The following is a 19,614-nucleotide window of genomic DNA, read 5'->3' as shown; positions in this document are numbered from 1 at the left end:
TTCTTTTTAAAGGTGGTTGAACAAAAGTTGACCTCTAAAAGGTCAGGTAAAGATGTTTTACTATGGAGAACCCTGTAAATCTGTGTTTACTAAAGGAAATTGGAAATGGTGGGTTCACTTAAATGGCCATATTTTTATTAAACCTCAATGGAATTGGCAATATGTGGTATTCTTTTTCTCATATAATCATAAAAATGTTAGTGTACTAAGTTAAAGGTACAAGGAACAGTTTCGGATACAGTACCGTCAATATTTTTGTAAAATTGAGAGTGACTGTACTTGAAGGTTTATCATTGTTGCGTAGATTCATGAAATGAATTTTAATGATTATCAATAGTTAGAGGGATGTCTCTTGTTGGAATTGGTAAGCAATATTAAGGCCCCTGATTTTAAGTACATGAGAAGCAGAAATAAATTGTGAAACTTGCGGCTATGACAGATATGTTGACTTTACAGTGAAATTGAAGGTTACAAACGGGAGGTTATATAACATGAAATGTAGGTGGATGGGATATTATATGCCTATTTAGTATTTACTGGGTATGAGGACAATAGCAAGTTTATTGTCCCCAAAGACAGCAACTATTTAATGAGGCAAAGCCAAGGGAAATAGTTGCTGTGGAGTGGGACAATAAACTTGCTATTGTCCGAATAGTCAGTTAATTGGTATTTCATTATACAGAAGAAAACTTTATTTGTCAGCGATGCACAATTTCTTGATGATAAACAAATTAGAGTTAAATCAAACTTTGTATTTAATGATGCGATCTTATTAGGTCAGAGGTGTTCCGAGTTTAAGGTGATATGGGACACTTCCATGTTGTGACGTATTGTTTATCGAAATAAACAATAAAATAAAGTGTAATTATATAAGTACATGTAGTTTCTTTTCAAAAATGGTCACATAACTCCTTAGCACTGTGGGTTAGAGGGTTACTAGGAACCTGTAAGTCATGAGTTCGAATCCCGCTGGGGTTTTTACAATTTTTACCTTTTCAAATATTTTTAAAAGCTATTTTTTGGTTAAATATTGTAAATATTGATGACTATTCACCATGGGCAGATAGCATGGATACTATTTTAAATTAGATAAAAAGGCATGTTTATGTGGGCGCCTTCTAGTGATCTATTTGTCCGTCTGTCCATCCGAGATGGCTTGACAGGAGCATAGCTTCTCTCCCCTTGGCCCAATCTGGCTCATACCTCATCCACAGGGTTCCTTTGGTTGAAGGATGTGCAGTGACCTTGAACCATGTTTTTAGGTATAAGGTTAAGGTCATAGCAGAATTATATATATAAAATCCTTGTCTGGGGCATATCTTTTTTCCCTTTGGTCCAATCTGGCTAATACTCACAGAGTGTCTCTATGGTTAAACGATGTGCAGTGACCTTGCATGAAATTTCTAGGTAAAGGGTGAAGATCGTATTGGATCATGCAAAAATCCTTTTTTGAGAGCATATATAATTTCTACTAACCCTTATTTGGCTCAGACTTCACATAAGCAGAGCGTTTGAGTAAAGGGTGAAAGGGTGTGCAGTGACCTTGAACCTATTTTCAGTGAAAAGAAACTGTGAAGGTCATAGCAGAATTATATTTTTAAAAATCCTTGTCCGGAGTATATCTTCTCTCCCTTTGCTCCATTCAGCCTCATACTTCACCCACATGATGCCTTTGATCAAAATATATGCAATGACCTCGAATGATATTTGTAGATGAAGAGTCAAGGTCATATCAGATCACACAAAAATCCATATTTTAAGAGCATAGATATACTCTCCTTTTAGCCCCAATTTGGCTAATATTTTACCTTTACAGAGTTTATTGGTTAATGGCGTGCAGTGACCTTGAACCAAGTCTGTCAATGTGAAGGCAGGGCTCGACATTAACGCTTGTCCGCTTGTCCGGTGCCAGCTGGAAAAAAATACGGGACAAGTGAATATTGCTGGCCACTTGTCCGACTGGACAAGTGCATTTTTTATAGTAAGAAGTCTCCAACATTTAAAAAAGAAAAGAAAGTTTTGTGATAAGTTTATCTGTAGTCTCGTTATAAGTTTATCGATTAGTTATTTTGAATTTCGATCCCGACATCAAATTGCAATGCAATTGAGTTACTCTTGATCGGGATTGAAGTTCACTAATTTCAAACAACTTTCAAGGTGTGGATCTTAGTTCTTACAAAGTACCAAACACATATGTTAAGAAAAAGAAAGGAAGAAAAGGTAGCAAAGATAAAGGATTATGGAAAGAAATGTAACTTATTTTAGGTTTCATTCATCATTGATAGACTATGATGACATTCCATGTTTAGTTTAAAAAACAGCTGAGAAATCAATATAACAGTTACATGTATTTTTAAACCTGATGCTAAATTTAAGATGTCTTATAATTTGCCATGACAAACCTACAGCTGACAAATCATGTTTAATGTTATATAGAACAAATACATGTACATAATTATAGGAAAGACACTTTAAGTTTCCATTTAAAAAGTCAGGTTATTAATTATAGCTAGAGTATTAATCAATAAATGATTTTATTTTAGTAATAGAGTACTGTAGTTCTCAAGTTGACAATATTTGATCTTTAATATTGAAAATTTTTCGGACAAGTGAAGTTGAAGTTCGGACAAGTAAATGTTTTGGTCACTTGTCCGAATGGACAAGTAGGAAAAAAAATTAATGTAGAGCCCTGGAAGGTCATAGCAGATCTTTTTAAAATTAGTTTTAGACAGTAGATTATTTTCCAAATATGCTTAATCTTGGTCAGATTGAACAAAAATGCATGTATGTTAGGAGGAATGGAATTGAATTAAAAGTTCTATGCCAGCTGGAAAAATTTCAAGTTATAGCTCAAGGTCAAAGCAGAATTCTCTGAAATTACATAAGCGGGGCCCTTTGAAATGTTCACCATTTCAATGTTGTCTGGTTCATAGTAATTTTACATAGAAAATATTCACAGAGGTACAGTAAAGTAAACTTAACATCGATAAGTTTCTGACAATTAATGACGCAACGAGCACACAGTACGAAAGGTCAACCCTTTGAAAAGCAGTGAAGAGAAAAAGTTGCTCAGAATTATGTTTTAAACAAAATTGATTTTTTACGTAAATTTTAATTTTGCATTCTGGGTTAAGAAAAAAGATGTTAGTTCAAAGTAAAGTAAACTTGTACCTAAAATGAAGTGAAATTTGTTAAGTCGTACTTAAACACATTGGTTTTTTTTGTTAAGTCGTTCTTGAAATGGTTAAGGGTTTTTGGTTAAGTCGTACTTAAAACATTCGGATTATGTTAAGTTGTACCAAGAATCATTCGAATTTTTTTATCTTTTTGTACTTAGGTTTCTTTGTTACTAGATAAAGAACTCTGCTTCTTAGACGTACTTCTAGCGTTGCTTTCGACATTAGCGGAAAACCCACTCGTTGCTTTGCAACGAGCTTTGCTCTAGTTATTATTTTTTTTTTTATCCGCAAATTTTGTGTAGGCCATTTCTCGTACATTTGTTGTCTGATTGTTATAAAACTTTCAGGGTATGTAGACAATGTTAATATCTCGGGACGTTTTTTTCAAATTTTTAAAATTCACTTCCGGTTATGAGTTATTGCCCTTTAATTGAAAATTGGGGGGTCTTTTGTCCAGAGTTGATCTCGGGAACTACAAAAGATAGTTGCATGAAATTTAGCAGAATTGTTGGTAACATTTTATAGTTTTGCTGGCATGAAAAGTTTGGCAAAATGTTTTTTAGTTTTTAACCTATTTGCCGGTAAAGTATAAGGTTTTGGGGGGTCTGAAATTTTGTTGTTCTTTGTATAATAACCTTTAAACTAAAAATATTTTGTTAATACATATAGAGCAAAAGTTGTTTAGAATAACGAGAGCTTTCATTTAAAATTAAGAAAAAAGGGCTGGCCCCGATAATTAGGGGTCAGCAGCTCATACACGTATTTTTCTGATAGCAAAAATCATTATCCATTAATGAAAAAAAAATGAATTCAGTTATTGTTAATATATTAAATAATGTCATTTGGTATCAAATTAAACAAGTTCTGTGCTTTATTTTTTTTCAAATTTCATAAAACAAATATGTGAGAATCGTACATGAACGAGTTAATATGTCTACATAGACACACAAGCGAACAAATGCCACTTTAAGGCCCAGGCATTTACTGCATTACGTTGTGTTGCGTCTTAGATAAATTGTTGTGATTCAATTTCATTTTTTTCATCTATATCATTTATGAATTCAATGAACACACATTATTTAAACGTTCTATGTGCAACTATTTGTCGGGGCGCCCCTGTATGTAACCCCCGCGCGCGCGCCGAATGTAAACAGTAACGAACGGCATTGTAGAAAAGAGAGAGCCGTAATGCAGAAGAGAAGTTGTGTATTCTTTCGGTGTAGGCCTATACATGCATTTTCAATTGACTGCATGCACAGGGAACAATACTACATATTTGTTTAAGGAGGATATTTTTCTCGTGTGAATCGTTTACGAGGAAATTCTGACAGCCACACTTCTATCGACGATCAGCCGTTGATAAGCTACGAGTAATAAAGGAGAAAAGATGGACATTAAAGTGTGTGATTTATGTGGATGTTACTGAAGAAGGTGAGGCTTTTACTCCTTTTAAAGTTTCTTGTTAACTGGTTAAAATTTAGTATATAGTATAGATGTACATGTAAGTATGTGGACACTGTTAGATGTTTTTGTTAAGATGTGGGTGTTTGTTTACTAACGTGTAATTTTTACATGTTTCATGGATGTTTAGACTCGCTCGAGGTTCATGGGGGACTGGAAAGGGTAACTGAATTTATCTATTTAAAAAAATAACAGATTGTGAATTTTCAACTCAAAATTCAAAGCAGGGTCTAATTAGAAACATATCATATATTCTTGTGCAGAAGACTCCAAATGTAGTCATGAATACCCTGTAGACATAACTTCAAGTAAATAAAATTGTATACTTCAGACTTCAGAGTTAAAACATGACTTTAATATCTTTATGATGCCGATCATTGTATCATTAGAGAGGTTTAGCAGACCAACGGGTAGCCGGTACATGTACTTCTACATGTAGGTTACAAGTTAGAACTATGCGTACCATTCTACCAGTTCACATAATTTTTCTTGTTTAGCAGTTATGATGTGTACTTAAATTGTCTTTGTTAATGTTTTAAATGTAATTTTTTATTCTCTTTTTTTAATCTGACTACTGGCAGTACTGGCGTGCGAGCAGTTCTCGCCGAGGACCATACCCGCTGGTGCACTGTTACATCATATTTTCGTATGTAATTTTATGTGTTGATAAAATGACGTAACAATGCACTGCCTGGTGAGAAATGGTACTCGGCGAGAACTGATCGCACGCCAATATTGATTAATAACAGAGAAAAACTGAAGGTTGCGAGTGTTATTTTTTATTGAACAACATTGTTTAAAATAATTCTTTATATATGTGACGATCAGACCGGTTTGAATACCAGTGCCAGATAGCTCAGTTGGTAGAGCACCTGACTAGAGATTCAGGGGGCCCAGGTTCAAATCCCGGTTTGGTCCTTCATTATTTCTACCATCCTGTTACAATATTGGTGTTGTGACCAACCCCTGGAACTAACAGGTTAACTCGATCCTGCCAGGGGTGATCTTCGAGGGTGAAGATCATTTAAGGGGGGAGGAATGTGACGGTCAGACTGGTTTGAATACCGGTGCCAGATACATGTAGCTCAGTTGGTAGAGGGGCCGTAGAGCACTTGACTAGAGATTCAGAGGGCCAGGTTCGAATCCCAGTTTGTTCCGTCGTTATTTCTCCCATCTTTTACATATACATGTATATCAGATATATGACAGATGATTAAGGGTCATCACATGTTTTGCAAGATGCAATAAGTGTTAAAAACCTTTACTTTACAACACAATACATTTAAGTGAATATTTATGTTTCTATATTGTTATTATTTGGTGTGGTTTTCTTGACAGTGTCGCATAAACAATTTACCCGCTCCTAAAACACAAACTTTCTTTTTGTGGATTCAGCTTACTGCTGATTGGCTGCTGTTGCAGCAGACCAATAAGATATGCACGCACAAAACACAATGAACTTATCAGAGAATGAGCTGAGTTTATTTCAACTGTTGAAATTTGGGTATTTTTTTTTAAAATGTATACTTGTGACAAAACATATATGTGGTACATACAGCTGTAGCTTTATGAAGAAAATTTTGGTTAGACCATATATACCTATCATGCAAGTAAATGATATTTACAAAAAACTTGCAATTTATGGCGCACGAAATATACGCTAGTTTTATAAAGATTGACATACATGTAATGTACCACATTCTGTGAAAAATAGTCTATTAAAAATTCTTCATTAAGTTTACTCATACATGTTTTATGCTTATTACACATAGTATTGTTTTTAAAACATGTAATTTATAAGAAAATAAGCAAAAACCCTCGCTAAATTTATTTGCAAAAAAAAAAACACAGTAGAATTGATAAAAAATGGTATACCAGAAGCTAATACCAGTACATGTACTTTGACGCTGTTCGGTGGGTAATATTCGTTTGTAATTTACGAATTGAAATATTGACTGTTGCACTACAAGTACAGTAATAAACTCTCTCTCTCTCTCAAACTCTCTCTCTCTCAATTTGATAAGTGTTTATACCTATGAAAATTTTTTAATATTATATTATGACTTGATATGCAAATTTTTGATCTTGTACTGCCTAAATGTTATGTCATGTATTGGGATATGTCATACTTATTACACTGCATGGTCAGTGTATTTTTTACAGAAATACTATGCATATGTTAATGTAAACACAGCTATTAGGTACTAGTACATGTAGTACATGTATGTAAACACAGCTAATTATTTTTTGTTTTATTTCAGCTCAAAACAGACTCTTGTTACCACATGGCTTTAACCGGTACCTGTTGATTCTTGTGGGTCAGCTCCTGAGATTAACCTGTCACCTCTATCCACATGCATATTCCTTGTGTTCTACAGACTATTTACCGGTAATTCAAATTAAATCAGATAATGCATGAACAATAATGGAACTTGAAGAAAGCATCATGCCATGTTGTGGTTTGTGTTGGATAAGAAATTATGAAAATAAAATTAAGGCTGTTTAAACAAATTCATAATTGCTGTGTTTTTCAATAAAAGTATGCAATTATGTTTCCTTTATTTTTTATTTCATAAAGATATTTAGATGTGTTTACATAATTGAAAAATCCCCCCCCCCTTTATTTAATTGTCTGCATTAAGATTACATGTAGGATATGTAAATGTACATTTGACTTTGAAATAACATCTGCTATGATAATTACTTTTGAAATGAACAAGGAACAACATATTTCTACCTTTCTAAGGTATATACATGTGCATAAAAAAAGTAGAAAAACATGTCAAATTTGAACATTTTTCATTGAAATCAACTCTGTCTCCAGCTACCTGGGTGTGTTTGAATTTAATTCTAATTTAAGGCAGATGTCTAACTTGTAGGTTGTAACTTACTGTTTTAGCATGGTTAGAAGGAGACTAGAAATCAGAATAGATTAGATATTCACTAAATATGATTGTTAGCTTACTTTTTTCATGAAAACAAGAAATCACAAGCAGGACAGCAGTCTATTTGTTAATTAAAATGGTACAAATCATACAATAAACAAATAAAGATCAAATTTTAGAATCATTGATGATTGTTTTCAAGTATGTGTGAGAAATTACTCAAGGAAATTGCCACTTGTTTCATAAAATTTGGTAAAACATTTCAAACCATGACTTTTTATGAAAATCAAAAGATTGGGGGGGGGTATACATGTAAGGGTATTTCTAAGTGATGTGAAGCTTTTATCATGATTATATCATGTAGGCGTATGTTGTATTGAATAAGGTTTCTTTTTAAAGGTGGTTGAACAAAAGTTGACCTCTAAAAGGTCAGGTAAAGATGTTTTACTATGGAGAACCCTGTAAATCTGTGTTTACTAAAGGAAATTGGAAATGGTGGGTTCACTTAAATGGCCATATTTTTATTAAACCTCAATGGAATTGGCAATATGTGGTAATCTTTTTCTCAGAATTGCATTAGCTTTCTTATTCTAAGACAAACCGTCTTTTCATAAAAATGTTAGTTACAAAGTTAAAGGTACACGGAACAGTTTTGGATAAAGTACCGTCAATATTTTTGTAAAATTGAGAGTGACTGTACTTGAAGGTTTATCATTGTTGCGTAGATTCATGAAATGAATTTTAATGATTATCAATAGTTAGAGGGATGTCTCTTGTTGGAATTGGTAAGCAATATTTAGGCCCCTAATTTTAAGTACATGAGAAGCAGAAATAAATTGTGAAACTTGCGGCTATGACAGATATGTTGACTTTACAGTGAAATTGAAGGTTACAAACGGGAGGTTATATAACATGAAATGTAGGTGGATGGGATATTATATGCCTATTTAGTATTTACTGGGTATGAGGACAATAGCAAGTTTATTGTCCCCCAAGACAGCAACTATTTAATGAGGCAAAGCCAAGGGAAATAGTTGCTGTGGAGTGGGACAATAAACTTGCTATTGTCCGAATAGTCAGTTAATTGGTATTTCATTATACAGAAGAAAACTTTATTTGTCAGCGATGCAGAATTTCTTGATGATAAATAAATTAGAGTTAAATCAAACTTTGTATTTAATGCGACGATCTTATTAGGTCAGAGGTGTTCCAAGTTTAAGGTGCATGATATGGGACACTTCCATGTTGTGACGTATTGTTTATCGAAATAAACAATAAAATAAAGTGTAATTATATAAGTACATGTAGTTTCTTTTCAAAAATGGTCACCTAACTCCATAGCACAGTGGGTTAGAGGGTTTACTAGGAACCTGTAAGTCATGAGTTCGAATCCCGCTGGAGTTTTTACAATTTTTACCTTTTCAAATATATTTAAAAGCTATTTTTTGGTTAAATATTGTAAAATTTGAAAATTCTAAACCGGTGAAAGTTTTTCAATTATATAGTACTTTAATCCACATTAATATCGACAGATGTCCCATACCACCTTAAAAAGGAGGGAAATCAAATTCTGCTGATGAATGGTTTTGATGACTATTCACCATGGGCAGATAGCATGGATACTATTTTAAATTAGATCAAAAGGCATGTTTATGCGGGCGCCTTCTAGTGATCAATTTGTCCGTCTTTCCATCCGAGATGGCTTGACAGGAGCATAGCTTCTCTCCCCTTGGCCCAATCTGGCTCATACCTCATCCACAGGGTTCCTTTGGTTGAAGGATGTGCAGTGACCTTGAACCATGTTTTTAGGTATAAGGTTAAGGTCATAGCAGGATTATATATATATAAAATCCTTGTCTGGGGCATATCTTTTTTCCCTTTGGTCCAATCTGGCTAATACTTACAGAGTGTCTCTATGGTTAAACGATGTGCAGTGACCTTGCATGAAATTTATAAGTAACGGGTGAAGATCATATCGGATCATGCAAAAATCCTTTTTTGAGAGCATATATAATTTCTACTAACCCCTATTTGGCTCAGACTTCACATAAGCAGAGCTTTTGAGTAAAGGGTGAAAGGGTGTGTAGTGACCTTGAATCTATTTTCAGTGAAAAGAAACTGTGAAGGTCATAGCAGAATTATATTTTTAAAAATCCTTGTCCGGAGTATATCTTCTCTCCCTTTGCTCCATTCAGCCTCATACTTCACCCACATGATGCCTTTGATCAAAATATATGCAATGACCTCGAATGATATTTGTAGCTGAAGAGTCAAGGTCATATCAGTTCACACAAAAATCCATATTTTAAGAGCATAGATATACTTTCCTTTTAGCCCCTATTTGGCTAATATTTTACCTTTACAGAGTTTATTGGTTAATGGCGTGCAGTGACCTTGAACCAAGTCTGTCAATGTGAAGGTCATAGCAGATCTTTTTAAAATTAGTTTTAGACAGTAGATTATTTTCCAAATATGCTTAATCTTGGTCAGATTGAACAAAAATGCATGTATGTTAGGGGGAATGAAATTGAATTAAAAGTTCTATGCCAGCTGGAAAAATTTCAAGTTATAGGTCAAGGTCAAAGCAGAATTCTCTGAAATCTCTCTAACATAAGCGGGGCCCTTTGAAATGTTCACCATTTCAATGTTGTCTGGTTCATAGTAATTTTGCATAGAAAATATTCACAGAGGTACAGTTAAGTAAACTTTACATCGATAAGTTTCTGACAATTAATGACGCAACGAGCACACAGTACGAAAGGTCAACCCTGTGAAAAGCAGTGAAGAGGAAAAGTTGCTCAGAATTATGTTTTAAACAAAGTTGATTTTTTACGTAAATTTTAATTTTGCATTCTGGGTTAAGAAAAAAGATGTTAGTTCAAGGTAAAGTAAACTTGTACCTAAAATGAAGTCAAATTTGTTAAGTCGTACTTAAACACATTTTTCTTTGTTAAGTCGTTCTTGAAATGGTTAAGGGTTTTTGGTTAAGTCGTACTTAAAAACATTCGGATTATGTTAAGTTGTACCAAGAATCATTCGATTTTTTTTTATCTTTTTGTACTTAGGTTTCTTTGTTACTAGATTAAGAACTCTGCTTCTTAGACGTACTTCTAGCGTTGCTTTCGACATTAGCGGAAAACCCACTCGTTGCTTTGCAACGAGCTTTGCTCTAGTTATTATTATTATTCTTTTTTTTTCTTACCGATTTTGTGCAGACGATTTCTCGGAGATGGCAGGGTCGATTTCGCTCAAATTTTCAATATAAACGTGTTTTCATCTAAAGCTGATATATAATTTTTATTTTTTGAAAATACACTTCCGGTCGGAAGTTATCGTCCGTTTACGATTTTAAAAAGTCAATTTTGTCTGTCGGGTTTCTCAAAAACGAGCAAAGATATAGAGCTGAAATTTTCAGAGATGATAGATCTACCGTTTTTCTAATGTACCTCGGTCAAGAGAATGTCCGCCGTCACTTCCGGACGTCACCGGAAGGAAATTTGAAAAATTGAATTTTTCGACTTTTTTATTTTTTAATATTTTTCTTTGAAATTTTTACACCTTATAGTGACCCTTTTACTGATTAAGAATATGTAATTAGTTTTAAAATCGATCAAGGCATTCTCGAGAAATTAAGCGTCAAAGTTCTGAAGCGGAGTCCGAGTAGCTCAGTCGTTATAGTCGTGGACATGGCCCAGGCGACCCGGGTTCAAGCCTCGAGTGCCGCAAATTTTTTTTTTTTTTTTTTTCGCTTAGATCTACGATTTTATCTTTGAATTGATAAGTTTAATCTTATCTATTCAAAAATTGGACGGAAGACCCACTCGTTGCTCGCAACGAGATCGAATCTAGTTTTTATTATGTTCTTGATGTCTGTAAAAACTTGCATGTACTTCCCCTTGAACACTAAACAAAAAGATCATTAAAATTTTAATGGATTAAACGAAGTTGCAGTGACATTTCCATTTTTATTGTAAAATAGCATTATCTACTATGATTTATATAATCTTCAAGGCCCGTAAATGTGATGTAATCATTAACTATTTTGTCATTTAAGCGCGTACAGGTACAGTAATTATACAAAACTTTAAGAGGAAGCTGAACATCATTTTGCTGAAGTAATATTAAATGTGATAATAAATCATAAATCGGTTACATATTTAACCCTGAATGATTCTTAGACGGAGTATTAATTTGCTTATTTTTTTTCTTTCCAGTGAAATACACTGAATTAGAAATAAGACGTCAAATTGATGCATCAAAGGCATGTGAAAAACTTCAAAAGAAATTTCATGTCATAGGGTGGCCAGGATATAAAAAAAGGGAATTAGTTATTGTTATTTTTTCAACTAAATCGATTTCAGACTTCCCAGATGGCTTTGAAACTTTCAGAGTTATCTTGATAACAGACAAGGAAAATACAATGAGCATTAGAGAAGCACCAACATTATTAGCTGATGACGTGAAATATTGTCGACCAATCATAGAGAAATATGGTGCAGAGCTGATGGAAAATCATTCAAATATATCAATGATCATTCCTACCGCCTACAGAATTAAACAAGGAAAAATATTAGCACACGTTTGCATTGCTATATACTGCAGAGGGAAAGGTGTTATTCCTCTGCAAGAAAGTTTATTTCCAAATAACCTTGACGGTGTAGACATTGACGTAAGGGAGGGGTACTGCACGTTTGGAATGCGGAATGCTGAACTTCTGAATAGTCATGATTATCATGAAAAGCTTAGAATAGGTGTTGAAATTGGTTGGCCAGGAGGAGCACAAGGTACTCTTGGAGGTTTCATTAAATTGCAAACTGGACAGATGCTTTTTCTTACATGTGCTCACGTTGTTATCAATTTTAATTGTTTAGTCAGTTCTGAAAACTATCGATTCAGCACACATAACAGGTGTTCCACTTGCAGTAATTTCAATGTATGGCAACCACCACGCATCAGTTTTAAACCAGCCGTGGGAGAAGTATGTAATGCAGTTTTCAAATATAATCAGCCATATACCACAAGTGTTGATGCAGCTTTTGTAGGTATAACAGACCAAAACCGTATTCCTATTGATCCCTTTATGACGAAACAACAAGCCACTACATCAAAGCTACGTGGAGCTGGTATTTTGTTTACATATAATTTTGTCTACAAAATGTTGCACTTCAATAGAGATCGGTCTTTCTCGTTGTTTATGTTTTAAAACTTGTAACTTACAAATAACCTATCAAATTTGTTATTCACAAAATTTTAATCTTTCACTGGAATCAATTTGGTTTTTTTTTCTTTTACAACATTGAAATACAAAACAATTCAGTCTTATTCCTTAACTATGAAATTTGATAATTTGATTAATTTTAGCAGCTTAAAGTACAAGATATATATAATGTTTTTGAATATAAATGAAAAATGATATAAAATACAAACTGAAATTCCATAAAGAGTGTTTCGTAAAAAAGAAATATCTTTTCTTATTTGAAAGAGAACAAAAGATGAGTCAGGTTGTAATGCAACGTTTTGCAGGTACTTATCATAATAAAATGGTGGTTTTATTTTTAATCGGCAAAGGCAAAGACCGATTTTTTGTTGCTGGCCACATTCACGAAATAAGATGTTCATCAAAGTAAAAGATGACAAAAAATTCAAAATTGATAGATAGAAAAACCTTTAATTGTAACAAAACCAAAGTGTGGTTTTATGTCTATTTACACGCAAAAGATCTACAATGTTTCTATAGATACACTAATTATGGGGGTGTTTTTAAAAATTAAAACTAAAAACTGATAATACAATTGGCCTGGGGTTACCCCTGGTACAACCATTCTTGTAGAACTAATGTTTTAACGAATCAATTCTTTTTTTTCAGTCAATTAACATATTACATAAAATTACAAATACTTTGCAGAACATGTTTTGTTCTCATATTAGTATGTAATATGTTACTGATTCAAGATCTATAGTGCATATTTTGGGGTTTTCATTGCGTGCTAAGACATTTACAATAAACTAATTTATCTCATCTGGATTATAAGTTCATGTGGTTTTCTCATCAAACGATTAATGTAGAAAAATTTCAATATATTAAATTAAATAAAAATCAAGTTACATGTATGAAGCAAGTCTAAAACTTATCAAACTGTCATTATATTTATGATATATGTGACTCTAATATAAAAAAAAGTCGATTGCTGATTCGATGAAAAATAAAACATGAACCTGCAATTATATGTTGACATTTTAAAAATCTGTAGGCCCAACACAACTTGGAAAGTTTATTTTGTAGCTGTAAAGTTAACTTAGGTTCAAGTGTCACTTTTGAAATAAGCTGTTGTATATTTAAAATATATTACTTGCTTAAGTTTTATCGTTAAAGGTGTATACTTCTCATGATAAACTTGTATCAAGTACCACGTTTAAATAAATAGTCTATTTTGACAGGGTTTACAGAAGAAAATCCTCCACACTTTTCAAGTGGAGAAATAATACCCCAAATGGATGAACCACGTATTGGACACATGGTTGTAAAATGTGGAGCTGTTACAGGACTCACTCATGGCCATCTTGCATTGGACGGCAGCATATTTAGAATGGAAAACCAAGAAATGCAAATGCCGGGGATTGCAGCTCAGCGCAGCCCACGAATAGTCATGTATCGTCAATATCTTGTAGAACCCTTGGCTAATCATTCATTTTTTGAAATGGGAGATTCTGGAAGTCTTGTATTTATGCATGAAGGAAGATCTCTAAAGTGCATTGGCATGGCTATTGGTAATACATCATATGGAGGTTGTATAGTTACACCAATAGAAGCAATACTTGAGGCTTTTCAGAATTATTACCATTTTGACGACCCGCCTTTTTACCCTTTTGATAACAAAAGAGATGATGATGATGATTTTGATCATGGTGGTAGTGATGATAATGACGGTGATGATGAAAATGATGGTTTTGATCATTATCAAAATCGTCGTCAAAAGCCAAATCGTAACAAATACCGTTCAAACAAAGTATTCAATGATCAGCGTACAGGAATGCATTATAATGCTTCAAACACTCGACAAAATTATGAAGGTTCACGAATAAAACGGCTGAGTAACCAGGGACCCATGACAACGCCGTTTGCCCGGAGTTTTTCTGAAAAAATTGATTCTGAGGATAAATTCGGGTCACCATCAGCTTCTAAAAGAAAAACAGATAATTGGCAACGAGCAAACCCTTTTTTAAGATCACCTTTTTTTGATTCTGAATCTTACACCGAAAAAGGATTACATCGAATATTGCAAACAAAATCTGGCAATGACATTCCAAATGAATCAGATGGCAATACTGCTTGTGGAAATGATTTTGATACATTTCTATCAAATGAAGACCTTAGTGATATTGAAGGCATCAGTAATATAGACAAAAATGTATTGGAAATGAAAGACAAAAAAGGAAAAAAACACAGAAGTGCTCAAAAGCAATTTGATATCGTAAATCGTTTAGCCAGATTGCAGTCTGAAGTTCAGTATCGTACTCAAACAACAATGTTGAATGTAGCTGGAAATGAACATGTTGTTTTTTCTTCTGATACCGGTATATCAATTTTCCCAAGAGGTGAGTTACAAAATATTAACTCACAGCAACATGCATTACTGGAACGTAGTCAAGAGATTTTGCAGAACGTTTCACAGAAAACCAAGCAAAATGTTTTTACACTGATTTTGATATCGTTTATCTTTTCCTTTCTGAATCTATCACTCGGCAGTGATCAGGGCACGCTTGCTACAAATTACGCCGAAGTATTAAAAACAGTTGCCAAAACTGAAAAGGATACTTGATCCGATTTTGTATTCAATTTGACAAAGAACTCTGAAACGATGTGTATTGTAATAAATCTTATGAGGCTTTGGATTACAGCCTGTGAAATTTAAAACCTTTTATAAGGTCAACTGAATCACTCAGGTGACCTAAAGCAATTGGTCTTCGTCCGTCGTCGTGCGTCGTGCGTTTCCAATGGAAGACCTTATTGTTCTCGTACTGTTTCTTCTTATTTTTTTCAACAAATTTTGTGCACGCGATTTCTCAGAAACTAGTAGGCTGTTTTCAACCATTTTTTTCACAGATGATTGTTAGAGGTCATAATTCTATACGGTTTTTTTAAATTTTGAAATCGTCACTTCCGGTACCGAGTTACGGCCGATTTTCTATTTTTTACGACCTATTTTGTGCAGATCTGACCTCAGAAACTATCAGAGATATGACTATGAAATTTTCAGGATAGGTAGTGTATAGTTTGAAATTGTGCACTATTGTGTTGTTTTACGCCAGTGGCCCCATTTCTTGGAGCTCGCCTGGGCATGGAAATTGGGTACGAATGTTTAATCAAAATGTTCATACTTTTTGATCTGTATCTTTTTATCAGTTGATATTTTGTTAATACATATACAACAATAGTGGTAGAGAATCAAAAGTTCTTTCCAACAAAATCAAAAAAGAGGGGCTGGCCCCTTTTTTAAGGGGCCAAAACCCTCGTTAACTCTATTAAAAATAACTTAAAAATGATAATGATTTTGCAATACATTATAGAGGCGAAGTTATTGATTGTAACAATTATTTGTACCTAAAAAAGATAAAAAATTTCAGATGAGTGTAAGAACAAAAAATGTTTGTATTCTTAAGACCGTTCCAACAAAATCAGAAAAAAGGGTATGGCGTCTTTATTTAGGGGCCAAGACACTCGTTATCTCTATAACACATAACTTAAAAACGATAAAGATTTTCGAATTCATTATTGAAGCAAAGTTGTTGATCGTAACAATATCCATCAGGTAAAATCATTGCCACGCCCATTTATTACGAAATCAGGGAATTTTTAGGGGCCAACGTACTTAAACTTTGAAGCAATAAAACTAGAGAAGGAGACATATTTTGTTAAACACTCTAGACGAGAAAATGTCTGCATTGATGATTATAATCGATTACACTAATCAAAAGACCAATGTTTGTCCCCATTAAGGATCTTGAGGGCTGGCCACTAAAATATTCAATCATTTTTATCTATAAAAAAAAATTATAAATAATTTTAGATAGGCGTAAGAACAAAAAATGTCGGTATTCGTGAGAAATTTCGAATGAATTCATGAAAAAGGGGCTGGCCCCTTAAATTAGATGCCAAGACACTCGTAAACTGTTTTACACATAGCTTTAAAACGATAAAGATTTTGTAATATGAAACAAAGTTGTTGATCGTAACAATATCAGTTAGTAAAACTGATTGCCACACCCATTGGTGACGTAATTAGGGTCCTTAGAGGACTTAAATTTTAAATCTTTATTGTGCTAGATGTGAAAAAGCAAAACACGTTGTTAAGCATTTAAAAGGATATTGACAATCGTATACATTATCTGAAAGGGAATGGTTGAGGGGGAATTCTGAAATTTCATTGATATTTAATCGTATCGTTTAGAAATTGAACGGAAGACCTACTTGTTACTCGTAACGAGATCGTATCTTGTTATAATTATTATTATTATTATTATTATTATTATTATTATTATTATTATTATGTAATTATCATATCATACTGTAGCATCTAATGTTTCAAATTAATTTACTTAAATGCTAATATAACTTTCATTATTATTATAGACCAATCCACATTTTACAAAAGGCTTTTCCTATAATTTGCGGATCAAAAGGGAAAACAAAAATTATCAAATCCCATTGTAAATATGTTGACGTTTGGTTTTAAAAGGAACTGGTCACGATTTTGATCATTTTTTCCACTTTTGTATGGTTTCCAATGCTTCAGTAAGGCATATTTAATTATCAACCAAATTTTTCAGTCGTCAAGTAATAAGCAAAATACGATGTCCACAATCATTTGATATATAAACAAAGCTCAATTTATTCTTAAATTGTTAAAAAAAATCCCGGTTTAGACCAACAATGAATGAGACAAACGTCAGTAACTGTTTTTTATGTTCAGCTTGAAGTAATTGTTTACCGGTATAATGATCTAAAGTAAACAAAAACATGACAAGAGCATTGTTTACATAACAAAGAGCTCTGTATCAATGTTTATACATTTATGACTGATATTCAAATTTTGTTTGATTATTATAAATGCATTACTAAAGCATTGTAAACAATAATATTATTTAAAATAAATTTGACCAAAATCATGACAAATGCATGTTAATCAACATTTTCAAAGACGCGTGTTTAATTTTTGTTTTAAGTGCCGGAAGGAAGAAATATTCTTTCAATGACCCTCAATTCTTTAATCGTTCTAGGAAAAAAAGTTTAATAAGTGATTTTCAATAAGCAATTATTTAACTTTTGGTCAGATATCTTAAGTTATTGCTAAAACCATAAATACTGTGACGGATAATTATACCAGTGCCAAGGTGGCATTTTTTGCATCCGTCTAAGCTGCATGTTTCAAAAAATTCAAATATGCCATGTGATAGACCATTGCTTAAAGAGTTTATTACCACCTTTGATATAAATGTATCTCATCTGTCAGGTGAGATATTTACCTTTAAAAGATAAATTCCTACAGGTAAATAATTTTTCCCATGGGAAAAAAAATTCCTATAGAATATTTGGAATTTCCCACCCGAAAAAAAGAACTTCCTATAGGAATTTAAATTCCGATCAAAATTGAACAAAACTCCCATAGGATTTTAAAATCCGATAGGAAATCATAATTTCCTATAGGAAAACTACCCGTCTGAATCAAATTCCTTTAGAAAATTTAATTCCTATAGTATTTTGTGGAACACATAGGATTTTCAATATTTCCTGTAGGAAAGTTATTTCTCTCATGGGATTTATTGTTTTCCTATGGGATATTATTTTTAATGGTAAATATCTTACATTGTACCTGTCAGGTGAGACAAATAAAACAAATTTAAAGTGGTTATATACTCTCTTGCCATGGTCTATCATTTGGTATAAATGGATTTTTACGAAACTGCATCTTAAGCGGGTGCAAAATTGCTACCTTGGCAATGACATAATTATCTGACAGTGTGTTCATATACATAAATAAATAAATATATAAATATATATATATATATATATATATATATATATATATATATATATATATATATATATATATATATATATATATATATATATATACACAGACCCTGAAACCTGCTACTACACCAGTTGCACGGTTCGGTTCGTTACGCTTTATGAACGGTACGGTTCGCTTTGTGAACGGAACGGTTCGTTTTGTGAACGGTACGGTTCGCTTTGTGAACGGTACGGTACGCTTTGTGAACGGAACGGTTCGCTTCTTGCACGGAACGCTTTGCTAAAAATAGCTGCACGCTTTGTGAACGGTTTGCGCGCTTTATTAATGAGGTAGGCGTGGCCTGAACGCTTTGATTTTTCTTGATTTTTTTTGAATTTTGTTTAGTTTTTGCCCGATCTACTTCAGCAAGGTGGTAATATTGAGAAGAAGTTTTCTTTTTTTATATGATATATTACAAAAGAATTTCAATCGATCTATTTAAAATCAGAACGTCCATCCGTTCCCCCGTTTTTGATACGTTGCGTGAACCGTGTAGTCAGTGACAACTGGGAAGCGGGGGTAATTTTAATTTTGATCAGTCTGTTATTATTAGTATTTAATTTAGATTAATGTAATCATTCAGATAGATTAAAAGAACTGTTTGACTTTAATCCGATATATTTTTGTTAATTCAGCGAGCTGTCGATAATTTTACAAAGCATCTTCAGTTTTTATTTCTATACATGTACTTGAGTTGAAGTCATTTAATACTTCTAATCCATTTAAAATTGCTATAACAAATTGCCCCGACTTTATTCCGATATTTTTTAGTTTAGTTTCCTTTATCGTTGTCTTGATTCTCGGCTAGTTTTTTATTATTCATAATTCGTATGATCATTCTTTATTGCGTCCTACTGTAGTACTATTGATGATCGCCGATTGCCTTATGGAATAGACGATGTAAAATTAATGGATAGATAAGAAATCTTGAAATCAACTGTTATATAGTTTTTTGACACGAATTTTTATTCATTTAAATATTAATTCTATGATTCTCTGCACTTGTTTGTATATATA

General features: G+C 33.1%; 1 protein-coding gene across 1 annotated transcript in view; it reads left to right on the top strand.

The window, feature by feature from the left end:
• The window catches only part of LOC128157751 (uncharacterized), a 41,760-nt gene extending 24,766 nt beyond the window's left edge, over positions 1-16,994 (top strand). Inside the window, exons 4-5 of the mRNA XM_052820361.1 lie at positions 11,740-12,648; positions 13,964-16,994. Coding sequence (XP_052676321.1) covers positions 11,740-12,648; positions 13,964-15,345 — 2,291 coding nt within the window. The 3' untranslated portion in view covers positions 15,346-16,994. The remainder of the gene's footprint in view (positions 1-11,739; positions 12,649-13,963) is intronic.
• The last annotated feature ends 2,620 nt before the right edge of the window (positions 16,995-19,614 follow it).

This window comes from Crassostrea angulata, chromosome 8, assembly GCF_025612915.1.
Source record: "Crassostrea angulata isolate pt1a10 chromosome 8, ASM2561291v2, whole genome shotgun sequence".
NCBI lineage: Eukaryota > Metazoa > Mollusca > Bivalvia > Ostreida > Ostreidae > Magallana > Magallana angulata.
Note: the sequence above shows the minus strand (reverse complement) of the source record. Positions and strands in the feature narration are given on the sequence as shown.